This window comes from Syngnathus leptorhynchus, chromosome 6 (assembly GCF_054491065.1).
Source record: "Syngnathus leptorhynchus isolate UIUO chromosome 6, UIUO_Slep, whole genome shotgun sequence".
Classification (NCBI taxonomy): domain Eukaryota; kingdom Metazoa; phylum Chordata; class Actinopteri; order Syngnathiformes; family Syngnathidae; genus Syngnathus; species Syngnathus leptorhynchus.
The window spans coordinates 12936415-12963695 of NC_141200.1; the positions used below are offsets into that span (position 1 = coordinate 12936415).

A 27281-nucleotide genomic window follows, 5' to 3' on the forward strand; every position below is an offset into this window, starting at 1 on the left:
TCCATAGTGTGTGTGCGCAAGAGTGTGTGTGTGTATGTGCATGTGTGTGTGTATGAGAGACACAAAGAAATAGATAGGAATTAGATGTGAGAGCAAACTGTGTGTGAAAATATGAACTCCTTAACATTCCACACCTCTCCCACTTACACCCACCAACCCACCCCCTACCACCCAATAATGATAAGGGTCAGCAGTGGTGGACAAAGCCACTGAAATGCACCAGATGTCTTTATGAGAGCATTAAAATTCAGATGTATTCATTAGCAATAAGTGCAGGAAGACGGCCCATGCCGAGACGTTGTGGTAACCATCAAAATATGCACCATTAATTTTAATGAGTGAGCAGAATGAGTCTCACGTCGGCAAAAGGAGTTTTAGATCTGGTAGCTGATACACTGGCAGCCAGAAAGTTCCCAAAATAAAGTAATGCCAGTAAGCAACAAATGTACTGTTCATAACACAGGAGGAGCACACCCTCTTTAGGTGACAAAAGTAACATGGCAATCTCCGTCATCGGCCATCAATGTACCGTATTTTCTGGACTAAAAACCTAAAATTTTCTCAAAAGCCGTCAGTGCGCCTTATAGTCCGGTGCGCCTTATATATGGACCACATTCCTAAATTTAAACTGGGCCGAAGCATTGTGACATGAAATCAATCATAAGTGGCCCGCTGAAGACTGTGAATCATGAATCGAAAAGACTATAGATCATTATTTTGTGATTATAAAGTAATTTGTTGCATCTGAAGTTGAAATAAAAAAGATAAAATGGAGAATGATTTGGATAAAAAAATCTGACATGATGCATTAATTGCGCGCCTTATAGTCTGGTGCGCCTTATATAAAGGCAAAGTTTTAAAATGGGCCATTCATTGAAGGTGCGCCTTATAGTCCGGTGCACCTTATAGTCCGGAAAATACGGTACATTGTTTTGCTAAAACGGCTACGAAATGATGACTGAAAACATTTTGGAATAAACAGAACTATGCTGTCTGGTGGCATGCCAAGGTTTTGGGGGGTAGGAATTTAGATTTATATTGCTAATCGTCTCCCTAAATACTCTATGATTACCGCATGTGTGTATTTGTTAAGCAAACTCTTAGTTGCAATGCTGCTCTTACCAATTCCTCACTATTATATCTGGCAAGCAATTTGTCTGCAATTAGTGGCTAACTATCTGTGGTGGGATGGCTCATGCTAACATGAGGCCATATGTTACTGGCTCAGTGGGAACATAAAGTTAACAAGAGGCTAATTAGAATGTTATAATTTGACTTAATGTGTGTTAATTGATGTTTGTTAATCGTAACAAGGTAGGCTGAGCTAATTGCTACCTCTAAATCCATGCTAATAGTTTTTTTTTTTTTTTCTATTTCACCTGCCCAACCATATACTAACGGTGTGACTGGTTATAATGCCTCTGAGACATTCAACCCCATTTGCCATTAAAGACTCACTGCTAATTAGCTATTAACACCATTACAACAAACAACAAAGCTTGGCATTTGCTGGTTATTATTCCGAGCAATTTGTGTAAAAGTAATGGCGAGCTTCAAAAGGAACCGTGACTAACATTAACCAATGACACGCATGCACGTGAACACACACAAACATACACACAAAATACAAATACATGTTTGTCCCTAGTATATGTAATTTATTTTGAAAAAAAATATAGAAAATTTTACACGAATGGATGTGATATTTTTCCTTGCCTTGTCATCTTTGAACCACCAATAAAAGTTCGACAGGCAATAGAATATTAACACAGGGAACACTATTAAGTCAATAATAACATATTTTACCAATTATTTTTTAATACATGAAAACACTTTAAGCACTAAGGTATTACCAATATCATATGTCGGTTTAGTGGTCTGTGCGTGGTCGCTTGGACAGGTGGAAAGTTTCTGATTTTAAGAACTCTTCAATTTTTGATATCTGAGATCTGAATGATGATTGTTCCTGAGAACACAGAGGTTCCAACTCAGCATCGGATCTTGGAGCTACAGTGGGCATAGGGATTCTATTTTGCATGAAGAGAGGAAACAAAATAAACAAGACATGGCAGAAATGATTTTCAGTGGTAGAAATAGCTTTCAGGCCATACATGTTAAATTACAAGCAACAGCAGCGGTATGTGGCTTTTACTATTGTTGAACATAGGAATAGACATACCCAGAATGCCATGTGTTGGAAGAGTTGGAAACTTGACAAGAAGGGGGAGACAATGGAACTCTGCTTTCCTACACGCACGCACACACACACACAAAAAGAGAATCTTGAATTCCCATGTGGTATAAAACAGTAGTCTCTAAAGAAGACAACTCATTTAGGCCTCTTGAGAAATTTTAAACTGATTAACAGAGATTGGGCAGACAAGATCCAGCTCGAAGAGAAAAACCAGGCCTAGACTGAGCTTATGTGAAGTTCCCATAATTTAGATTCCACACGGAATGAAGAATTTAGCTGACTTCAGTTTTTGTCAAAGTAGCGGTGCAGTTTGTTCCTCACACATCCAATGTGTTGCATTATATCTCCCTCAACAGCCTGCATCTGGATTTTATAAACCACAGTAATATTTTACAGTGATTTTAACAGAAGAGTACATAGCAGCGTGTGAAACAGTGGAAAAAAAAAAACCTCAAAAAATGACAATATGGGAGGATAAAGAAAATGGATGACTGATGGACAGATGATGAAGAGTGGGAGCAAAGTGAGATGATGAAATAAGACTAAGTAAGAGTGGGGGGGGGGAGAAAAGCAAGAAAGGAGGGACACATAACACAATTGCACAAATTCCTTGTGGTAGCCATTATTTCTATTCTTGTTTAACTTTTCTACAGGATGTATGAGGACCGACGTATCAGTCAATGAACATGATTTCACATTCAACCAAAGTGAGTGCTTCACATCTTCAGTGGAGTGTAAGGTTTTGACCAGATGTAGTTATCTGCTGTTATCTGACCACAAAAGCTGATAAAGTAATTCTCATTACATGTCATCATGTGGTAGGAGATTTGCCAGGCACTGGTTTCTGTCCGGCTATTGTACATGTAACCTTTGATGCAAAATTGCCTGTGCTCAATCTGCTTTGTTAGAGTGACTTGCCCATATCTAATGATTGCATACTGCATTTTACACTTGTTAATGGGTATTTGCAACAATGTCTTGTTTCTTTTCGGACTAATTGTTATTCAATATTTCATGTACTCGCAACATCTATGATTTCTTTCAATTTAAGATTCAACAAATGGATTAGCATTGTGATATTTTTCAATACAGTGTTTCCTTGTTTATCGTGGTGCTTCCGATTAAAAAAAAGGCTCGCAATAAGTAAAAATCCACAAAATAGAGGATAGAGAATTTACTTTTTTCATTTAGATTTCTTTTTGGGGGGGCGGTTATGCCTACTACGCAGCTATGCAGTTATAACCCCCCTACACACACACACACACACACACACACACACACACACACACACACACACACACACACACACACACACACACACACACACACACACACACACACACACACACACATACACACACACAGCTCCCTTTATTCTAAATAATTGTTACAATTAATAAATGTAAGTTTTAAGACACAAAATGTAAAGCAAATAGCAATCTGCAGGCTGTACGACAAGTATGATGGGAAGTAGGCTATTAACTATGTTGAAGGGTTTTTTTTTTGTTCTTAAATGGCTTGCCTTAACAAGAATTCTCACATTGCATTAAACTGCCAAAGGTACAATCATGGATTAATTTGACTTTCAACCCTTGTTGTGCAAATCAAAAGTTGGTGGCCATGAGTCCCACTTCTCACGCCGCTTCTACTTCATTTACCATTGCTACACTGTAAAATGAATAAATAATAATAATAAAAAATAAAAAAGGAAGCTATGCTGACACCCACTAAAAAAATCTGCAAAAAAGCAAGGCCGCGAAAGGTGAACCGTGATCTCACAAGGGAACACTGTATACAATGAAGAATGTTTAGAATTTCTAAGTTTTGAATTACCCGTGATAAGAATAACAATATGGATAACTTGTTACGAGGTGGGCAATTTACAAAATTTTGCCGTCCTTCCTTTGTGACCTTGGCACCCTTCCATCAGTCAGTCTGTCCTTACTCATAATATAATCACTTGTCCAGTCAGTCAGTCAGTCCATCAATGCTCTGCTTGTTACATTTCTATACTGTTCAAAATTTTACTAAAACCATGGTTGTATGCTTGCCAAAAACTCTTTTCAGTAAAGACAGTTTGACCCTGGAATGGATTATTTCTACTTCCATAAAATCCTATTAGAAAAACGATTTCAAATTTGAGCAACCTTATGGGAAACTTGTAAAGCAATATATTGATACTTATTAAACAGAGAAAAATATGGCATACTATATACGGTAATGTCATCTGAGGAAGCTCACGTCTCACATTTACTAAATCCAACCGTGGCAATTTACTGTATTTCCTTGTGCAATAGATAAATCACAACAATTAATTTTGGACAACAGCAGTAGGTAGGTGCTCAATGTTGTTTTTGAGTTCGAAGTTGTAGCCTTATTTAGACAAAACGCTACGAGAGTATCACATTTCTGTAACTAACATCTGTTACTACTGTTTCTCTGACGCCCTCTCTGCAAACGTTCCACTCTTCCATCTTATGTTTCCTCCCAAATCCTGTGGATGCAGAGATGCTGGAGGCCTTCAACAGGTCAGACGCTCTGAATGGTTCTGAGAGGAATGAAGTGAGATATTGCAGTGAGAACAGTGAAACATCAGACAATAATCTCATTATTTTTAGTTTTTACCTTCACTGGGTTGGCTTTTAAGAAATGTGCAGTGAGACTGCGTGAGTATCCCATGAGAAGCACTTGCATTTTGCTCAGACACAGGAGAGTTCTCAAGACACAACATGGCGAAATGGTTAATGACACTAAAATCAAACCTGTATCTCATCGACGAAAATTATATTTAATGCCTAATTGTTATCCAAACAATTGTTTTGAATACCTACTGCCTTTGACTGTGGTGGTATCGTGAAATGAAAAACAGTTGACTGAAATAATTCATTTTACTGTACTTAAAAGTCACATTTGATAATATTTTTGTTGTTTGTTCTCTCCTGGAAACGGACCACCGAGGCCCCTCTCTGGTAGCCTGGCAAGTTTAATTCATCATTTAACTCAGACTCATTCAAATCCCATCAGTTGACGCATTTACTTCAAAAGAAGACGTGACCCCTTCAGAAAGTGGTTGGAGGATGTGGCAAGCACTGCATAATAAAGAGACCTCAAAATGCAATGGAGGTTCCCTGTTATCTCACATTAGGAGTATTTTATTTTATTACAAGTGCTGTTTTTGCAATCTTTTACTGAACATTTGCTGTTGTTGCAATGAAACCAACAGAAAATGTTTGTTTGGGAACATTTTGATTTGATCTCTCTGAATAAGGTATATGCAATATAAGTGCCCGGAAATATATATAAATGTGAACAATGTTTCTCTCGTCTCATTTTCTTTGGAGTATTTTTTGTTATTTTACATGACATCTTGTTTTATGCCAAGCATTTTTACTACCATTTTGGCTAATCCAAGACTGTAAACCGCTTCCCAATTTTACTTTTTATAACTATGTTGGTTGAGATATAAGAAGACAAAAAAAGTTTTGGTATTGGCTATTAAAGCATCTGCAGTTTGTCGAAGAGAAGATACTGTATATGGACACCCATAAATGCAAATTGCTAAATTTGGACCTTTTCTAGAATGCGTACCTTAACATTTGGCTGTAGGTTGGAGTCAGAGGTAATGGTGGCGAGAACCGTTTGTTTCATCGGGCCACTCCAGTCAAATGACAGCCTGTAAGTCTTTAAATTGGGCAAAGACAATTGCTTTACATCACCAAGGGCTTCTTTTACGCCAGGCTCCTTTTGGCATGTTGATGTTTCAACCTCAGATGTTTCACCATTTTTTGGTCGCTCAGACCCTAACAAGACACTTTCAGAGTTTGAATCCACTGCAATGTCTGGGTTGGAAAAATCTTTTACAACAGGCTGCATTTTGCATTTCCATGTGCTAACCTCAGGTAATTCACCACTTTTGGGTTGATGAGAATCCTCTGTAATGTCTGTGTCAGAAATGGAAGTATTGAAATCGCCATCACAAATGACAGGTTCTGCCTGAGGGGTCGTGTCACAAGTCTCCACGTGTGCATTGCTTTCAAAAACCTGCATTAGTCCATTTGCAGGCTCAGATGTAGCCATATTATGGCATCCAACCTTGGTGTCAACAATGGTTTTCTTGAACATCTCATTTGTGTTTGTACCACTCATTTTATCTGTGGGAGTCACGTTGCTTGTAATACAAATAGGTTCTCTCATTGCCTGATTTTTGACTGAATCAGCTGACAGACTGAGAAGGTCAGAAAAGGTAGTTCCAACATTAACTGTTGATTCCTCCATTCTCGTCACTTCTGTGATTTTCTCAACTAGTGGATAAGGTGCAATTGGTAAGGACTTGACTGTCTCTGCATTAGTGTGGACCTCAAGTTGACTTGAGCAATGAGCCTCTTGCACAATTAAAATAGATTTATGATGTAGACTTTGGTCTGGAGAACTGTTGAGGTCGTGAAGTAGGTTCTCTTCTCTCATGCTAACAGAGCTGTGGTCTGTAGCTTTCTCTATGTCCTTTTGATAGCAGTCCACCTCAGAGACAATGCTTATTTTCTCACTGATGTCCACAAAGTCAATGTCCGATGGGGATTTGCTCTTTGGATCACAAGTTGTCTGGGTCTCCTTCTCTGTTTCTGTTTGTCCTCCCTTCTTCTCTTCACCCCTAAACTGGGCTGTTATTTTGGTTGTTTCTGTTTTGTGTGCATCAATTTTGCTGTGTTCTTGACTGTTTCCACTGTCTGCTGTTTGCAAAAAAAGAATCTCTTTCTGCTCTCCAGTACATCTCTCTTCCAGGACATCTTCAGCACTACTCAGCTGACTTTCACTTCTGTGACCCTTATCACTATTGTTCCTTGCGTTATTCACTTTGTCCATTCCACTACAGTTTGTTCCACTTTTGGTAATCTTCCCCTGGACGCTATTTCTGTTGTGGGTTAGTAGGTAATGGCTTGACTTGTTGTCCGAGTTTGATATGTTTATTCCATCCACTAAGCTTTCACTGATGGCTAACTCATTAGCAGACTGATGAGAAGTAGTCCAAGTCACATCTGACACTTCATTGGAGAGCTGTTCACTTGTGCTAGAGTTGCGTGTGTGTTTATTCACAACGGTATCATCATTGTCGAGTCCAAGGACCTTTTTGGGTGACCGAATTGAAAAGGGCTCCTCACATTGAACTTGGTGCTGAATTTCACACTTCCCATAGAGCTTTGGTGTTCCTAGGAAAGCACAATGTGTAAGTACAAACAACAAGGCTTCAAGTTTTTGTGAAACTGCACTGATGAAAATACGGCTTGTCTGTCCGGAAAAAATACTATTTCTGTATTTTATCTTTTATCTAACACTGACCCCAAACTCTTAATTCTTGTATGTCCCAAACCAACCTAAAATGCTGTACAGTACTAAATTCTTGAAAAGAACAAATAATAAAGCATGCTCATCACATTGTTTATATTATGTTGGCTGACCTCCCATTTCACCATCCAGTTTAGTCTTAGCAGTTGTATCTTCCAGACAGTCCAGTATTTTGCTCTGAGAAACGGCCGAGCTCTGAAGGCTGCCAAAGACAGGCCGTGTAAAGCTGGATTTGGGTTCATCAAGAGGTCTCTCTCCTGTTCCCTCTGCTAGATTGGGGAACATCTAAGTAGAAAGACAGACTCTCATGTGTAGAGAAAAACAAATATCCAAAAGTTTAAAATCCAACAATGTTGTCAAGCCTGTCAACAGCAGCTGCTGTGCACTTGGAGGCTGTTATTTGGAAAAGTTTCATGCCATCGAATTCTATTTTATGCGCAACAGGTCAAAATCAGTATCTGACATGGTTTAGGTTTGGCATCTATGCACTTTATTTGCATACTGCAATAATCTTTGTAACTAAAAGGCCTGCAAAATTGAGTGGATTTGACGTTGCCGTCATTGCGATGTAGATGGTTGCTAAATCCACACTCGACTCAGGACAAATGGTTGAGCGTGACAAAGCACCTGCAAAAACTAAAAGCCCAAACTTTCTTTGCATCAGCTGCCAACCTCAGAGAAGTTTAGGAATAAACTGCTTCAATTTATTGAGGGAGAAACCTCTAAGCATTTTGGAGCCAGAATTGAGCTGGGTTTGGGAACATTTTGTGAAGCATCACTTCTCAGGATCATTTGCGTCTCAATATCAAACATGGGCCACCAGAATGACTTAAGAACATTTTTCTTTTTTTGTATTTGCTTTCTTTAAGGAGTTGAGACAAAATATTGTCAGCTTATTTTTCAATTTTGATTTATGCATTACAATGTCTTGGCACGGTATTGCTAAATATACAATCATGTTTTGTTTAGAGAATGAAATGTTCGAACAAATAGTATGATCATTTAGCAAAGCTGAATTGATTTTAAAAATAGCAAAATAATATAGGATGTCATTTTGAGAACATTTACTGCGCCTATCAAAAGTAGAAAATCGAAACACAGCACTAACTAAATAACACTACTAATACTACAAATACTTAATATACAATATATTAATATGCTTTTAATCTTGTTCCCCCTCCTCTTCACACGAGCATTCATTTATTCATTTCCATTTTTCCGCACTATATTTGGGGTACTCTCTGTTCTATAGTATTTTCTCTCAAAACCTTTCTAATTCTATACTTTTCCACGCTTGTGTACATATCCTGTTATTAGAGTAGGGTAGGGTTAGCTGCTTTTAATTGATATTTTACTTTAATTGGATAAAGCAGTGTAGATAATGGATGGATTTTCACAAATGCATTCAGGCCAGCCTCTCTGTTGAATACATTAATGCCCATAGAAAATAATTTATTCATGATACCGGCAAAATCCATGCATACCTCCAATTCTTGTATTTTCTGGGCCTGCATTTTGACTTGTGCAGACAGTCCGTTGTATTTCTGTTGAAGGTCATCATGTACCTCTCTCAGTGCTTGAAACATTTTATTTTGTTGATCAAACTATTATCACCAACATGTTTTCCTTTAAAACTACTTGATACAATGGACTTCTGTGTCTTTCTCTGACAATAAAATGATCTCTATTTGTCCAAAATGGTTTCGTGTAGCTCACCGTCAATTCAGCAACTTTTTCTTGCATCGCTTCATGTTCTTGCTTGAGGGCCTGTAGTATAAGTACTCATGCAAAGCATTTTTAAATCAATATAAAACTTTCAGATATAACAAGAAAAGAGGGTGTGAAACTGTAAACTGTAAGTGAATCTATCTTTCTCTTGCAAATTTGCGCTATTTTAATGATAATTTTAATCATTTCATTCATTAGTAAATGTGAGAGGGCGGAACGACGGCACACTGGTTAGCACGACCGCCTCGCAGTTAGGAGGGTGCGGGTTTGATTCCACCTGCGGCCCTCCCTGTGTGGAGTTTGCATGTTCTCCCTGTGCCTGCATGGGGTTTTTTCCGGGCACTCCGGTTTCCTCCCACATCACAAAAACATGCACGGTAGGCTGATTGAGCACTCCAAATTGCCCATAGGTGTGACTGTGAGTACGGATGATTGTTCGTCTTTGAGTGCCTTGCGATTGGCAACCGGTTCAGGGTGTCCCCCGCCTACTGCCCGATGACTGCTGGGATAGGCTTCGGCACGCCGTGACCCCCGTGGGGACAAGCGGAGTATAAAATGGATGGATGGATGAAATGACACTCCTCTACAAAAAGTCCCGATATTTGTGCATGTAACAAATGGACATGCTATGCTACCACAAATGTCCAATTTATGTTTCAAGTGGAATTAAATTAAGGTCAAATGTAAAATGAAATGACACTAAATTAACACTATTACTTCTCACAACATTCAGATGCAAAGACAATTTTAGCGCGGAGCTCATATATTTGACTTTTGGTGATGTACAGGTCAGATGAATGTGACCTGAGCATGACACTGGTCCAAGTGGTGAAAAAGAATTACCTGTAATGTTAAGATAGCCTAACTTTGAGAAGGGGCAGGCAACAAAAACGTTGGTATTTTCAGAGACGCACACTGCTCAGCACATTTGGAAAAATCCGTTAGCTAACATAGCCAACTTGCTTTGCAGCTCTCGTCATTCTCTTTAAAATTGGCCCGTAAGAGGTGTGCAGTCCTTCACATGATGGATGCAGAGATTGACTTGATGGAGACTATGAAGAGCCTTCTGCCAAAATCCTGAAGGTACTAATTTCACGTGCACGTTCTATGACGATGACACTCTCGTACTGACAGCAAGACAATTTTTAGTTTTCAATTCGCCTAAAAAATGTGTATATACTGCACTTTGGGAAGTCGACAGGGAGCTCTGAGAAAACCCATGCAAGCGCAGATATCACATGCTCTGGTAACACCACAGAGCTTAAATTCAAACTCACAACCTTCATTCTGGGAAGTAGCTGATCTGTCTGTGCTGCCTCATAGTCAATCGTGAGGTCATTTATAAGACAATCCACATAGGGTAATTAATAATATCATGCATTTATCAAGATGGATGATCGGTTTTGATCACAATTCACAAGTAACTTAAGTCATGTGAGGAATGTAAAAGTAACGGGGAACATCAGGTCCACCTCGAGTTCTGACCTTGTACTGCTCCTCTTGTGTCTGCAGTTGCAGCTCTAGTCTATTCACAGCTTGTGTCTGGTTCAAAAAAAGCTGCTGAGTGTGCTGCAGGGACGTCATTGCCTCCTTGAAAGTCACACAAAATGAACACATATCTAGTAAAGCACTGTAACAGACTTATTTCAGCGGAATATTTTTTGCTCGTCAAATTTGTAAAAGAAAATTAAAAAAAATCATGGAAGTTATGAAGATTTGACACAAATTAGAATGTGCTCATGATTAGCCATGATTCACTCACCTGTTTCTCTGAACGCAAAGTTTCATACTCTTCCTGTAGTCTCTTGTTCATTTCCTTTTCCTAAACATATGAACATTCGTTTGTAACCAGTTAAAGACCCCTCCTTATTCCATTTACTTTGTGTCCCACATATTGATTGACAGACAAACAATTCAATTATCTTATTGAGTTATTGGTTACCATGCTCAGCTTGTAACTCAGCTGGTTTAGATGCTGCTCCTTGTGTGTCATCATGGCGGAGGTGTCATGTCGGACTGATGACAATTTTGTCTTGATCAGTTTGATGTTGACTTCCTCCAACTCCTGACAAACATGATTGGTTCAAATTTACAAATTAAGAAGATGATTTTGCTTGAACTCAGCTCCCACCTAATTTGTATGAGATGTGAGGATTATTTAAGTGCATTGTTCACTTTTTGCTTTAAAAAATGTAAGTCTCCAATACCTTCATTAGTTTTTGAATGGTTGCTTCATGTTTTTCATTCGTAGCTGTTAGTTTCTTATTTCTTTTCATGGCTTCATCAACTGTCAGGAAAAAATAAACACGCACAAACACAAAGGTTGTCATCAGAACAAATTTTTGATATCAATGCAATTGATGTGTTGTCGTTACAAAGTTTAATATACATGATGGTGTACTAAGGATCTTACCTCCTCAGTATTGTATTTGTAAGCAATACTTTAAGGACTAACAAGCTATACTACCGTTATGATGTCGTGTGGGACAAATAAAGGAATCTTATTGTATAAAAAAAAAAAAAAAGAAAGAAAGAAAAGACTGCAAATTGTTTCCAGGATCTTGTTAACCTTACAAGTAAAACATCTACATGGCCACGGTGACTGTATAATGAGTCTTTAACTTTGCAGAACAGTCCGGAGCTAGCATTGTTTTAAGTTCAATTTCAGTGTTTTGTAGAAAGCCAAACAATCACTAAAGCTACATTTTCACAAAATAATTTCCATCAGCTACCATTCTGCCCCAGTTGCTCATGGGCTTTCTTGAGTGTTGCACACTGCCTGGATAGAGTGCCAAAGCGTTTTTCAACTTCCCCTATTTGGATCAGGTGACTGTCTTTTGACTGATTCTGCAAAGCTTGCTTTTGTTCCTGCCAAAGAAATACAGCAGATACATTAATGACCACGTAAAACAAACACTAGAACACATCCTTATGAAACTGTGAAAATGCTATAAAATCCTGCCAGGGCTCCTACAGGTCAAAACCATAACTTGATTTAAAAATGTCTAGGGTCGCTACTAGTTATGGGCAGTTAGAATCATTATCAAGGTCCCCTCTGAATCAAGCTGCCAGAAGAGGTGTTAGAAGGTGTTGTTTCCTCATCATACTCTTGCCAACAAGAAATAAAACAAGAAGTAGAAAGTGCAAATCTACTCGGAGATACTTCAGTCAATTCAGTTGAGGCTCGTGGTTTAACACACTCAGTGTTATTATGGGATGAAGGCATCAGCAAAGTCCATGCCTCACAGAGCTTTAGCACTCTTCAAAGTCCCATTACACTTAGATTGTCTGTATCACTCGTTCTTCAATAATTCACTCCCTCCACTCTCATTTCACTCCCTGCTCTCCTAGTACACCAGCCTTCCTTCAACTCCCTGACTGTGCCACTGGCATAGGAAGAGGGTTCAACCAAGCGTGGTCCTGTTATAAAATATTTTAATATTGTCAGGGCGGTTCAAGTGTCGCACTCTCCCTATCCGTTAATGGTGATGAGCTCCTCCATCTAAAAGCTAGTCCTCCTATTCGCCCAGTCATTTAATTTTTCTCACTCCCACCTATCTTCTGTCAACGACTGGAACAAGTTAAAAACCTCCTTACCAACTCATTGGATTTCTTTTCAAAGTTGTACTTCAGCAGCTGAAAGACAGAAATAAACTCACACCAAAATCAACAACATCAACAACAGATCATAATGATTATTATAGTTTTAAAAGGTCCGATGAATTGCATTTCCCCCAGAAATCAAATACTGCTTCATGTTGCCAATTTATTCTAGGAAGGGAAGCTGGGTATTAAAATGGCTAGGGAACAAAAACATATATAATGTATGTTTCTAGGACAAATATGCAATCACAAAGTTTGATTGTAAAATCATAACCAATCAAAAGGGCCATAATATTTTTTTTAAAACCTATTTACTTTTTCATTTATTAGATCCAAAAGTTATCTTGGTAAATCTCTTCTACATTAAGTAATTTGATTGGAGTTCAAGTACTAATGTAAGAAATATGAAACTCACAATTTTATTTTATTACACAGCTCTTCCAGTTGAGGAAATTTGTAATTTAGCATTTTGTCAAGATGGTAGTGATTGAGATGCTTTAATCACAACAACGGTGCATGTGAACATAAAGAGAGAACCACTAGACCATGTCACAAGAATTAAGACAGCTGGGCCTCAACTTAGCAAAACATACCAGTTAATGTCTCCCAGATAGAATATCAAGAAGAAAAAAAAAAAGCTACAAGCAAGACGGCTGGTCGTTAAAGTGCAGCGGTCCGTGGGGATGGCTGTTTGTCACCTCGATGGCGTTGAGCCCGAGGATAAACACTTTGGAAGCCAAATTGGCTCGGACCTTCTGCCCTTGACTTAGCAGAGTACTATTGTTTTATAAAAGATCTAAAGTAAACCTTTTTTTTTTTTTTTTTCAAGCATGAATGAGAACAATGAAGTAATAAACGTGAATAGGATAAATGAACAGAGAGCAGAAGTTCAATACCTGGAGCGACTTCAGCTCTTCTTTCAAGTTGCTAATCTCCTTCTCTTTTAACTCAGAAATGAACTGGTATTTCCCCTGTAATGTGATATTATTCGTCTGAGTGTCAAAAAAGAAATAAAAGCCAAAACTGAGAGCAAAATAATGTATTCCAATGGCCAAGAGGGTGCAAGTGAGACGAGAACATTTATTACTAAAACAGTAATTGAAGGAAATTCACAAGTCCAGTGATGCTCATACCTTCTCTTCCTCCATGTTTCTTATTTTGGCCTGGAACTTGAGAAAAACATCAAGATTTAAGCTGTCTGCTAGTCATAGGTCAAATTTACATTAAAAAAAAAAAAAGAAAAAAGAAAATCAGGACTAATTTCCCCTTGTGGGCAGCCATTGTGACATTTCTTTTTTTTAATATCTTATTTGGAACATATTTAAAACATAAAAAGATTTTTTTTTAAAACACAATTTATAGTGTCATATGTAAGTCCGCACAACAAACAAACAAACAAACAAACAAACAAACAAACAAACAAACAAACAAACAAACAATAACCAACAAACTAATAAAACTCAATAACAAAGAATATTCGAAAAGGAGTAGGAAGAAGCATAACATGACATTGCTTAGGGACAAGTTTGAGAACTTCTGTGAATGGAGATAAGCACATTGGACTATGAGTGTGCATCATGTTCAAGCACATAAATTGAATTTCCCCTCAAGGAGACGATTAAAGGTTCTTCCTATGGTGTGACTTTGTACTTCAAGAGGTCGAGCAACTCAGTGTAGCATGAAGGAGAAGAAGCAGCTTTAGTGCATCTAAAATTGGCTGGCTTGTACACTGGAATGATGGGGAAAATGCAAAGTTCGAGCCCTTCCTTGCAGTGAAACCTTTTTTGGTTTTCTGTTTCTAGTAAATCACATCAGAAAGGCAGCGATATTCTTTCCAACAACAATGTATAACATTTGAAAGTGATGATGAAATGCACCTGCTTTTTGACATTGATGAGAGACTCCGCATGCTGTTTTGTCGCTGTTTCTATTTGGCGCTGCAATGAGTCCTGTCATGATGGGGTGAAATATCTCAAGTGATGAAAGCGGTCATTTGTAATGACATCAAGTTTGAATACTGACAGAATCACTGCCCTGCAGCCGTACCTTCTCCCACTCTATCTCCTGTTTCTCCAGCACTACTTTGCCGATTTGAATATCAAACCGAGCTGCTGCCTCCTGAACCATGGGGAGATTGATGAAAAGAAGCAGAAAGTAAACAAACCGAACAATATTGCATATGATGAAAAGAATTGACTTAATTTGTATTGAAATTGACAAAACATACTGACAATCAAAACGTGAAGAAAGACAGTCACACTGCATCACATACAAGTCAAGTTGCACCCTTTCATTTTTCTATTTCATTGAAAGGACACCATTGAGAGTGATTAACATTAGAGGGGAAGAGATATTTGTTGTGAGCTGTCCTTTTCTTTCTTAGAAGCCCCCAGAAAGCAGGTGGGTAAAAGTCAATTTTTCTCGATGGGCATGAGACTATTTATGTGCACGTGGGAGAAGCTGAACTCTGTTTATTTTATAAGTCCCATTAAACTATGGTAGCCTACCAGTTCAGTGGTGCAAAAGGAGGGCACGAGATAAAGCTGTTATTTTCCCTTTGACAAATAATCATTAGGCCTTTAAGTGTTGTGGAAACTACACTAAAGCTTTACTGAACATGTTCTGTCATCCTAATCCAAAAAGATCATACAACAGATTGGAGCGCATTAGGAAATAATGATAATAACAATGTTTATTTCGTAAATGTGTTTTGTTGCAGTTTTCAAAAAAATTATTGACACCTTGCTTTTTGATTTGAAGATCCAGTTTGTTGATGATGATTTTCCCTTAGAATGCTTTTTTTAATTAGCACACTGTGTTTTTATTTTGATCAAATTAAAATGAAACTACGCATTCTTGCAGTGTGTTCTTTTGCATAAAGCTAAAATTTACAAGGAAACCTAATATTGTCTCTGCCTTGTCCAATCTATAGCAACAGAGTACCAAGACCATGATGACATGGTAGCTACTCCTTAACCTCTTGTGATAGAAGCAGCCTGAGGTAGAGCAGACTGATTTTTCCAGTTAATGTGACCATAACAATAAAACTGAAATTGCAAAAAAAAAAAAGTTAACATCACATTTTTGCTCTTCCAGCCTATACGCATACGGACAATGTACGTACTGTCAGGTTGAATGTGTTTGCTTGAGGGTGGGATGATGACCACCCCCAATACCCATTGACAAACAAATTAACTTTTTACTTATTGGTCAAGGGCCAAATAGCATGTCTGACCTTCGAACTGCTGTCAAATAGTGTGGATCGCACAGATAGCCAAAAGACAGAGGTAGCCGTAGATCTCTTTTAGGTCAAAATGCTCACAACTTTCTTCCTTTTTTCAATGAAATGAAGTTATTTTATTTTAGGTTGCGCACTTAAGAATGAACTTAACAAGGCAGCTTATCCCATTTGATGCAAATAGTAGGCATACAAAAAAATTGAAAAAAATTCCTTATCGGAGACGTTAGTTCTATAAACGAAAGATGCAGTTTCAGATAGTTTTTTTTTTAAAAGCATTTTCAAACCAATTTTATTATGTTAACAATTTTTTTTTCAATTTTTGTTGTAGGTATTTTGTTATTTTGTTGAAATAATTTTTGTAGCACACAGGGATATTTTGATGGAGTTCTAAAATAGACAACCTTTATGCCATTCGACTTTAGAATCATGCCATAATAAAATCATTCTACTAACTCTTGTTTCCATGAGAAAAACATACATAAGGACAGGACCGTGTGATCCTTTACTGTACCCTTCGAATGTGCAGCTCCTGTACAGCCTCAAGCAGATGTGTTTTAAATTCCAGCAACTGCAGTAACATAGTTCCTCCACTTTCTGTTTGACAGGGGATGTTGAGCCGAGGCCTCTCCTGTGGAGTCACTGCTACCCCTGCCTAATTGAGCATAATTAATTAACTATACAGTGATTGCAAAGATCCATAGCTTATCAGATTTGCAGATGATGGTAAAAGAAACAGCAACGCAATTTTGGAGCCAATCACCAGAAAACATGACATTAATTCAAATTGACTGTGCAGAAAAGAAACAAACAAATTAATTATGATTCTGTTCATGTTTTTCTCCATTAAATGGCAGAAAATATGGAAAATATATACTTGTTTTCCAAAGTAAATGGTTTAATTGTTGAATCAACAAAAAGATAATCAGTCCGCTTTGATGGAGGATTACAGAAATCAGACAATATTTACGACTGAGAAACGAAAATGCAAAGCAGTTTGAAATGAAAAAAGGTCCCTAAAAGATGAATCGATTATCAAAACTAATTATTAATCATTTTGATAATTGATTACCGGTAGTTGTAACTGGTTAATTGTTGCACCTCCACACAACAATTAAGCGATATCATATGAGAGGAAGTGATGTACTAACCAAAGTTTTTGAAACTGAGCGCTGCTTCTTGGGTATTGATTCATGTGAAGGACTTGGTCCCCACATATAAATGAACACATATGCTCAAATAATCAGTAATTAGCGGTAGGTTGTTTTGAATATTTTACGATATTCTCCTGTTTGATGACACTGTTGTGGGTGGCTAGGTGAGAAGTGGCAACTTACAATTGTGCTGGGTGAGGGAACTCCAGAATCCGTACCGTGGTCCATTGTGTTGCTTTAATGTTGGCCCACTTTCACAACCTGAGCCAAGGCAAAACAAAATATTTTCATTATAAAAAGACCATAGCACATTGCCGATCAAAAAAGTTACAAAAAGTCAATAATGTACACAAGTCAATTATGTACATTTTGCCATGGAATGGATCATTTAATTGTTCTGCCTCATATTATTGATCACTGGCAATGATAGATAAACAAAGATATATTATTTGCAAATAATTAATTGAGATTGGATAAATGCTTGCAACCCACCTAGTGATCTCCCAAGGCACACTGGTCGGTAATAATTAACGTAGAGCTAGCCTCTAACTGTAACTGTTAATTAAAATGGTTATGGTTCCTACGTTGAAGTCCATAAACCATAGTATATGTATTGTAATTGATTGGTGAGTTGCGAATAGCAACTGGAATAGGATCCAGATCCCTGAAAGCCTGAACAGAAGTGGTGGAGAAAATGAATGGATGAATAGATTTTGGTGTTTAATTAAACATCACCACCATGTTTTTTTTTTATACACTTATTTGGTCATCTTTAATCAATACTGTCAAATTCTCAAATGACAGTTACTCGGTCTGAATATCAAGTTCTTATAATGTTGGTCAGTTATTATAATCTACCCTAATGGCTATTTGACTATATGACTATTTTTTTCTTTGTTGTATACTACTTAGACTGTACAATTATATAACCAATCAAGATTAAAATGAACCAGCCCCATTGACAATAATAGGGGTCAAAGCAATAACACTAAAGAGACTTTTCTTTTTTTCTGTCATTGCTTTCTAAATTATGTAAGTGATTTAATTTGCTCCATAAATGGACCTGTACAACTGCATGTGTTTATATAGTAAAGTGACACACACGCACACACACAGACAAACGGCAAATGTCATGAGAAGTGGCCTTGGACAGTGACCTGTTAATAGAACAGATTTTTTTTCTCTCAATTTATCCTGCATAGGTATCAATCGTGTTGAGGGATTAAATGATCTCTGTTAGAACTAGCTAGCCTGGGGTAATAAAATGACACTTTGACCCCATGGTAAGCAAGAGGAAGTGCAAGTGAATATTAAAGTGTTGTGTATTTTGTGTGTTTTGTATACAGCATCTTAATGTGTGCATGCACATGGGTATGTGTGTGTGTGTGTGTGTGTGTGTGTGTGTGTGTGTGTGTGTGCGGGTGTGTGCGGGTGTGTGCGGGTGAGTGTGTGCGACTGGACTCTGCCTCTTACAATCGTCCCCTGTACAGTTGAGTAACTATTAATTCTTAAATATAAGCAATAAAATGAAAGGCTATCATAAAATATGTCATATCTATTAAGATTGCGCATTTTTATCAAGGAATGATTCTTTATCGTAAAGTCAGTCATAATTCCTGAAATTTATACGCAAGAAATCTCACTTAAGCCATAAATGCTGTGTTTTTTCATATTCATTTCATACTCTCTCTGTACACCGTTTTTTTTTTTTTTTTTTTCAGTGGCAAGTTGTTGATTTGCATCTAGGATAATGTCAATACAAAATATAACTAACAATAGTCAACTCTCAAAAACATTCTCAATTTGATCAAGGGTTACAGTAAATATTTCAGTTAAATAAGACAATGTACACAGATATTTCTTGTTTTGTTTTTACAGTGCATTAACATATGGTTTGAGTTCAAACAGAAAAACAGGAAGAATTGGAGAAGGATTATTACATTTTGTCAAATGAATGTGGAACTTTGCCCAAAGTAACAGAACATTCACTACATACCTAAACGATATTATTGCTACAAGAAACAATTGTACATTCATAATGGAATGATTGCGTGACGTACCTAACTTGTCAGTCAAAAATGAACCAAAACATTACTAATTTGACTGGGTGAACTTAATGCATTCAATTAAGATTACAACAATGTTGAATTTCATTAGTCATTCATACATTTAATTCAAACAACAATTAACAAAGCAGTTTAACCATCATTAGCCAAATTTAAACTTTGCTAACCTATTGTAAATGAATAAAGCTTGCTTGGATGCTAGTCTTAAATTGAAGGATCTTTATCCAGCTCATACTTAACGACTGAAGTCATAAGAAAGCAATCTTATTTTCATTTCTATTTTCTTTACACAAACTGATATCCATGACCTACCTTGAAAAATTAGCCTTAAATTGATCTTTTAATGGGCGGTCCCATGTAAATGACAAACCTAACATACGGGTATTTTTGTTTACTTACTATGGTTAGGGCTTTTGCGTGCCTAAACCAAACAAATAAAACGTGCTTTTAGGATAGTAAACATAGTACACTTTATTTCATGGCAATGGATTTAAATTCAATGGGGCCTTAATTGTAGCATTTACATACCAAGCAACATTGTGCTATTTTCGCGTAGTTAAGTGTTTTGAGTTTCTAAAGCCCAATGCACTTGCAGTGAACAGTTGGAGACTTTGATGAGCGGCACTGTCTTGGTCTGTAGCGGCATCTAGTGGTCTTATTCAATAATTCAACAAGGGCTTATTTGTGGCGTTGATTATTTCTTCTTCGCCACCTGCTGTGTTTCCGAGACTCCGTCACAAAGTTTGGAAGCATGGCTTCAATTAAAGAAAGAGCTGCGGCCTTGAAACTTGCTGAGAAACTACGCAATCGTCCTCAAGGTATATATATATTTTTTCTGTTATTTGAGGCTTTTTACTTAACATTTGCCATAGCTCAACACGCAATTGCTGTTTTATTAATTGGGTGAACGACATTGATTGCTAATGTCGCCGATGACTCTCCTCCATCTTAAGTTCGAGGATTGGTCGTGAAGGCACCCCAGTCTCCTACGTTGGGGAGCAACCTTGTCTTCTACCTCAGGTCTTCTTTGAAAGTAAGGCGTTGTCGAGTTTACCTTCTGTCCCACAACGATTGCTTCCTGGGCTCTGAGGCTGTCGATGCGGTGGTAGACTACATTGGCAGTGATAAAGCTTTTGAGGGTAGGATGCTGCACCATTGTCGTTGTGTATATCCTGAATTACTAAATTCAACACATCAATGCGATATATAGTGACCATAACACTCCAGTACTGATGATGACTACAGGTTAGTAGTGCGGGAGAACTGAACAATTTCATATTATAGTCAGATGAATAGCACACAGAGTTGTCAACAAGTGCACAGTTTTGCCTCACTGGAAAAGTTTTTGTTCTACTGCCCTAGTACTTCTACCCATGCACTAGATCACAGGTGTCAAACTCAAGGCCCGGGGGCCAGATACAGCCCGCCACATCATTTTATGTGGCCTGCGAAGACAAATTGTGCATCAAATTCGTGTGTCATTACCAGAATTGCAAATTGTCTTCACTTCTAATAATATCTTTTTTTAAATATTTGACCAGTTTTTACTCATCTGATTTGAAAATGAGTTATTTATCAGTTTGTTTTGTAGCTTTTACTGTACATAATATGAGGTGCTCATACATTTATTTGGGTTGACAGTTGTAATGGCCCTCCAAAAGAAGCTATGACTACAATGCGGCTCGCGAAAAAAATGAGTTTGAGACCCCTTCACTAGATATAGTCTTACTTGTGAGGACAAAGGGTGTAGCAGTGCCTAGTATGATCAAATAAACACACAAACGGTTTCTAATAGTTGTGGAAGTATTCCACACAAAGCCTACCAATTGAATCTCAGCTAGCTACAAACAAATACAGCATGACTATTTCTCTTAAAAATTCGAGGTGCCACAACATGCCGGGACAAAGTGGTGAATGTGTGCCAAGCTCTATTGGACTGCAATGTGTTTGAAGCAGTCGGAACTAAAGTGTTTGGCAAAGACAAGAAGAAGGCTGAGTTTCAGGATAGCAAATGTGCGCTTTACAGGTTAGTCTGATTCAAACAACAAAGGGTTGTTTAAGCTGTAAATATGTCAACGTTGTATAATTGTGTCCACCAGGTTTGTTCATGAGCATGCTCCATCAGTGGAAGACTTGGAGAAGGGTGTGCTTGCAAGCAGTATCCAGAAACTCTTCTCTTGCTCTCCCTCAGACATGTATGAGGTCAATCCACAGAGGTCATTTCATGAAAACAATACCTGAACCATGTAATGTTTTTGTTTTTGTAGAGAGGGTGAGCAGATGTCTCCCTCTGGGCCAAAATGTCTAATACCTACACCTGTCAAATTCTCCCAGACATCCACAAAAGTCCCCCAGTTAGGCAGTCCCGTCAGTCCCAGTTTGCCAATGGAGACCAGAGTGGAGAATTTCAGTCTGAGTCCCAATACTTTGCAAACACGTTCTGATTTACCACAGACAGGTAAGAAGTTACATTTCAATGTTATTTGTCGACAGTTGTGATTATAATAATCCATTTTTCCCCTGGTATAAGCCATTTTCTGAATCGAAGGAAACTCACATAGGCCTGGGAGAACATGCAAACTCTAGAAATCTGTTCAAGCAAGAAATTAGTTTTGATACAAAATGGCAAGCTATAATACCAGAGCACGCAAATACCAAATTTTACCATTTTGCTCCCTTTCTGTTCAAACACAAGAAAAACGGACAAAAAAACAACACGCATGTCTTTTGTTTTGGTGTAGTACTGACGTGGGAAACGTTTCATGGATTGAGTCAATAATTTTATGATTTGCTTGGCAAAACTTAGAAAATACTCTACTTGACTTGGGATATGTTCACATTGCACTCACTTCAAACAAAGATGCGGGAGGGGGTGGAAATATTTTGGGGAGAAATAAGGCGAGGATTTTCTATCTCATTGTTCTTACGTTTCTTTCCACTGAACACTAGAATACAAAAAATGTATGCTTGACATTGATTATGCTCCCCCTACAGTGGTAGATGAGGTGTGGCATGAGCAAACCCTTCTCAGGTTATTAAACCTTGTGGAACTCCCGATATTAGAGGGGGTGCTTCCGATGAGCCCGATTTCTTCATACTCTGCTCCATCACCCCCCATGACTCATAATAACCCTGACCTGATCTACGGCAGCAACCACCTTGACAGACAGATCCTCAAGGCCTTCAGGGACTCCCAGTATGTTTTGTCTTTTTCAATCATATAGTCAAAATGAAAGTGGGTAGGACAAAGTACTATACTGACGATGAATCATATCACCTTGCCATTTCTTCACACAGAGAAGACGAGTGGCTCCGAGCAGCCCTGGACTGTCTGGACTTCCTCCCTGACCAACCAGTGGTGAAGCTGAGCCGAGAGCTGCCTCTCTTGTTTCCGCAAGATCATCAGAGCACTGAGCAAGCTGATGGCAACGCACCAGGGAAGTACTAGCACAAGCAGCAACTGTGGTGACAGGATGATTGGATGGTTACATGTGCCATTACGTATATTCTACAGTCATGATTTAACTTTCTGGCTCTAGGTAATAAATGCCTCTCCGAAAGTGGCAAAGCTTATTGCAAACTGTTGCTTTATGGTGTACTGGTGGGACACTACAGCAACACGGATAGACCTCCTCTACTTCCTGAGCGAATGACTGATGTATATACAGCAATAACTGATCTGCTAGGTAGGGACTTGAGCGAACACAGTTAATCATAAAACAAACCCGATTTTTAAGTCAGGATGTTAGCTTCATCTTTCTGTTACAGTGAATGCAAAATTGGGCACAGCACTTGAAGTTCTTCAGCTGTGCTTAAAGCTGCTGCCACCAAGGTGCAGAAAGGAGCTGTGTCAGATCCTTACGTTCATGACGGTGGCTGCTGACGCACATGAAATAAAACTGGACAAGGAGGTGATGATCATGAACGCTGTGTATTACAGACAACCCCCGGCTGTTCACGGTTTGCTTTTTGAGAATTCATCTGCATATTTTCTTTGGGGAACCTATCCTTAGTAGTGAATGATTTAAAAAAAAAACTGTTTTTGTGGTCTTTCTGAAAGGCCCCAAAATTGAACACAATGACAAATATATCTACAACAAACCCACACGTGTGACAAAAACACCACTTGACAGAAAACAAATGACAAAAATAACAAAAAATAATCGAGCTCGTGAAGACCGTGGCGAAAAATAACGCAACTTTTTTTCCACTAAACCCAGTTTTCTTCTAATGTCATGCTGTATAAAAAAAACGTATACTAGTACCAAGGTTTTTTGGTTTTTAATTTTATTTATTTACATTTGCCTCTTTTTTTCCAGTGCTGAGTCTTTATCCATCATTGATAACAAGATTCACTGTACCCTTTGGAGCTGCCAACCTCATTTTTTAAGGCGCTCATCTGTTCAAAATGTATTCATGTAATAATTTTTCAATTGGATTTTATCTGACAATAGTAACCCTATCTGACATGGTAGATAAAGGCGGCATTGAATTTGTTGTTCAAAGAAAATAATAGGAAAATGTATCTCAAGAATGAACAGATTTGAAGTGATCAGCTCTGGATAAATTGCATGAATGTGTCATTGTTTATGGTAAATGTAGTGTTTCTGAATTTTAATGCTCAAATGGTAGATTCTACAACTGTTTTAGTGGTAGTTGTGGTCAATCTTTATAAATAGTTAAATTGTCAGGGCAAGAATTACTACTGCACCTTCAATTGGCAAAGAACTGTTTTTTTTTTTTTTTTTTTTTTTTTTTTTTTTTTTTTTATATATATAAATTCCGTCAGTTTTAGCCAATGTTGTTTTATGAATATGTTTCAGATGGAGAACAAACTTGCAGTGAAGAAATCTTTCTCTAGGGCCATCCTGAACAGCAAGGCTCTGTCAAAACAGAGAGAGGATCTGATGATAGTCTTCATGCTCAGCAACGTGAAGGAGATCTTCAAGGTATGAACGTCTTTTAGCACTTTGGAAGCTTTTTCTCACTCATTTTCAATGTGAACCACATAGTATTATGGCTCAAGTTTCAGTCAAATCTTTGAGATAATTTATAAACTCGCATTCAAATCCCAGTTTTAATTATTTGATCAATATTTCAACAGTCAGACAAAAGTTTCAGAAGCAGGTTTGTCAATCTAAGCAAATTATTCAAGTCAAATTTCTTTCCATATATAGCCCTTCATCACAGAAAAGTCTCAAATGGACTCACATGCCCACAGTTGACAAATGTTAACTACATCCCCTGATCTTAACCCCCAGAAGGTCAAGGAACCCAAAAAATCTGGGGAAAAACGAGACCTTAAAAAGTGGCTGAAGTGCTGCAGGAACCTGCTTTCAGTGAAGTGGGTCCCCCTGCTCAGTTGGTCAATGGAGAAGTCTCCATATTGGCAACATGTCATTGAATCGACAAGACATTTAATCTGTAAAACAGATAGGATTTTTTGTTATTGTGGGTGTTTGTGGATTTACTAATACTGTGCCTTATATTTTATTGTGACTGTAAAATTGACTGTTTCTATTTGAGCATGTCACTGAAAAGGATAAATGCATTGTTTTGGATAGTTCTGTTCATGTGATCTGTCAAAAAGCTTTTTGTGCAAACAAAACTTTATTTATCCACACGTTTCTTCTTTTCGTCCCAGATACCTGGAGCCCTGCACAAAGAAGTGAGCGATAAGCTAGCTGTTCTTGTTCAGGGGAAAGAGCCAGATGTCACTGGTGAATGCCTTCCTGATTTTTAATGCAAACAAAACGTCTTGACAATAGCAATTGTCCAAAAAAAAAAAAAAAAAAGAAACTATGACTTGTAGAAACATAGATTTGGGTAGTCATTTTAATTTAGATTAATTGAACATTTACTAATCATGACCATAGTAGTTTTTGTTTGGAAAAAAAAAAACAATTTTCGCTGGCGTCAAGCGGAATCCTCGTATCTTCAAAATCATCACTATTCAGGAGACTCAAAAAATGGCAGCTTTTGGTTTTCAACCATTAGCATTGCATTGTGAAAAAGAGCAAGTAATAATTTGTAAAAGTTACACCCACACAAAAGTATAGATTTGGGGAAAAATATGGGGCTTTGGCCTCATGCCATTTCGTGTACAATATTGATTAAATATGCAATGCCCAGAAACAATTAAAAGAAACATTTGATTTAAAACGGCTGAAAATGTGTATATATTTTTCTTACGGAACTGAAAAAAAATCCCTGTCTGTTTTGTAGGCTTTCGGGTCTCCAACAAAACGTACAGCGGCATGAATAAGACAACCACTGATCAGGAACTCTGGTCTTTGCTTCACTTCATTCAACTGGATGCCAAAATTTCATCCAAGGAGAGAAAGCATCGACTTAGGCAGTTTTACCAAGCGCACCCTGAGATATTTCATAAGTACTTTGGAGAATCTGCCGTTAATGTGCTGTAGGTTTGTCAATGGAGAAAAGTTAAAGCAGGCTTAAAATACATCATTGTAATATTATTGAAATGTATCTAGAATATGTTTAAACTTGACCGTGGTTGATAATGGTTCATTGGAATGGACTCTAAATAGAGACCCCTGGGTATGTACTTTATCTGATTTGTTTTCGGGAGGTTTGAAACAGATACACTGTACCTGACACACTAATCAGGATCCAGTCATTCCCTCCTAATGTGTGAGCAATATAAAATTGCAATCTCTACCACATGTAGATATTGTTGCACCATTCGGGATCATAGAAAATAAAACATGGAAAACCAAATCCAAATGTCTTTAAAATTTAAATTAAATACATCATCTGAAATGGTTGAATGGGTGCTGAATATATTATTTATACTGTCTAAATTTTTAACTTACCGTATTGACCCGAATATAAGACGACCCTCTCTTTTTCAAGACTCAAGTTTGAAAAAAAGACTTTTTGAACACCAAATTTAATTTTTATACAGGAAATAATTACAGTATATCTGAAACAAATGATTATAACAATATATTTGAGAGAACAAGCATGTTATTTTGCCTTTTTCAAATCATGCAAAAACTATCACATCTTAATATCTGAACATTTAAATATGTATACTAAGCATTATAACTTCTCAGCTGCCGGTTAACCTGGCCAATCTTCGACCCACTTTTCTCCAGATTGTCGCTACAGTTCTCCATTTTCTGTTAGCTCTTCTCTTATTTTCTTTTCTTTCTTACTATTAATTTTTATTTTTCTTCTTCGTGCTACTGTTATTTTTATTCTCCATGTCAGGGGTTTGCTTTGGCCTGAGGAGCTGTTCAGCATTCACTTTAAAGATATCTGGCGCCATCTAGCGTTGTGAATGGGTATAATGTCTAGACACTGACTGTAAGACGACCCCCACTTTTTCAGTCTTGTTTCAATGCAAAAAACGCGTCTTATATTCAGGCCAATATGGTAATACGTGTGAATAGATCTAAATTATGACTTTAGAATTATAATGTGGGCTTTAGGTAAAATGTACATCACATTCAATGTGACAATTCAATGAAACAAACTATACACTGTACAAACATATATACAAACACTCGGGCATTTACATTAAATGGTTTATTTATTAATGGTTCTCAAATAGTGGGGCAGATGACCCCAGGAAAGATAATTTAACTTTCCACACAATCCCAAGTGTGTCCTTTTCATAAATTACCAGCCAGAGATGTGGTGATTGCAGCTTTGATATTTAAGCTAGAGATGAGGAAAACACAAGGAAAATTGTCCATCTCTGAATTCATGTGGAAAGGGTGATTGGAACTGTCAGAAACAAATACACATTTTTGTCAGCAAAAGTAACAACTGTGTTGCCATGCCAAGGTGAAGACAAAACATCCCTTGACAAGATTGGATCTATGTTGTGCTCTGACCAACATGAGCAAAAATGTGCAAAATTGAAGGTGTATGAAATAAATATAACATGACATACAGCCAAGTGCGTGTGTTTCATTATTTACAAGTGG

At 37.7% G+C, this 27281-nt stretch overlaps 2 protein-coding genes across 5 annotated transcripts; one reads left to right on the forward strand and one right to left on the reverse strand.

Moving 5' to 3' along the window:
- Positions 1-1647: 1647 nt before the first annotated feature.
- On the reverse strand, positions 1648-20124 carry ccdc73 (coiled-coil domain containing 73). Of its 4 annotated transcripts, none has more exons than XM_085913977.1 (21): positions 19852-20124; positions 17441-17518; positions 16618-16758; positions 14912-14983; positions 14743-14814; positions 13999-14034; positions 13762-13857; positions 12860-12898; positions 11995-12130; positions 11470-11549; positions 11205-11327; positions 11025-11084; positions 10748-10852; positions 9251-9301; positions 9019-9078; positions 7648-7819; positions 5783-7398; positions 4820-4910; positions 4615-4742; positions 2180-2247; positions 1648-2027 (listed from the first exon to the last, which is right to left on the reverse strand). In XM_085913977.1, the coding sequence occupies exons 2-21, from the start codon at positions 17483-17485 to the stop codon at positions 1871-1873; spliced, it is 3348 nt and encodes a 1115-aa protein (XP_085770103.1). In that variant the 5' UTR covers positions 17486-17518; positions 19852-20124; the 3' UTR covers positions 1648-1870. The 4 variants fall into 4 exon arrangements, with proteins under 4 accessions (XP_085770103.1, XP_085770105.1, XP_085770104.1 ...); XM_085913979.1 differs by having other exon boundaries at positions 13762-13836; positions 13999-14028; positions 19636-19887; XM_085913978.1 differs by having other exon boundaries at positions 13762-13836; positions 19636-19887.
- On the forward strand, positions 20020-27234 carry LOC147056057 (DEP domain-containing protein 7-like). The gene is made up of 12 exons (XM_085913980.1): positions 20020-20141; positions 20277-20462; positions 21208-21349; positions 21423-21518; positions 21591-21781; positions 22318-22519; positions 22621-22758; positions 22861-23009; positions 23092-23234; positions 24147-24272; positions 24968-25043; positions 25549-27234. The coding sequence occupies exons 1-12, from the start codon at positions 20075-20077 to the stop codon at positions 25746-25748; spliced, it is 1716 nt and encodes a 571-aa protein (XP_085770106.1). The 5' UTR covers positions 20020-20074; the 3' UTR covers positions 25749-27234.
- The last annotated feature ends 47 nt before the right edge of the window (positions 27235-27281 follow it).

Coding starts and splice junctions, on each gene's coding strand:
- ccdc73 (XM_085913977.1), bottom strand. CDS start 17,485: ATGGACCACGGTACGGATTCTGGAGTTCCCTCACCCAGCACAATT. Junction 14,035..14,742: donor TCATCAATGTCAAAAAGCAG/GTGCATTTCATC, acceptor GTTTTTCTCAAG/TTCCAGGCCAAAATAAGAAA. Junction 2,028..2,179: donor TCCAACACATGGCATTCTGG/GTATGTCTATTC, acceptor CATGCAAAATAG/AATCCCTATGCCCACTGTAG.
- LOC147056057 (XM_085913980.1), top strand. CDS start 20,075: ATGGCTTCAATTAAAGAAAGAGCTGCGGCCTTGAAACTTGCTGAGAAA. Junction 20,463..21,207: donor CAGTGATAAAGCTTTTGAGG/GTAGGATGCTGC, acceptor TAAAAATTCGAG/GTGCCACAACATGCCGGGAC. Junction 25,044..25,548: donor GAAAGAGCCAGATGTCACTG/GTGAATGCCTTC, acceptor TCTGTTTTGTAG/GCTTTCGGGTCTCCAACAAA.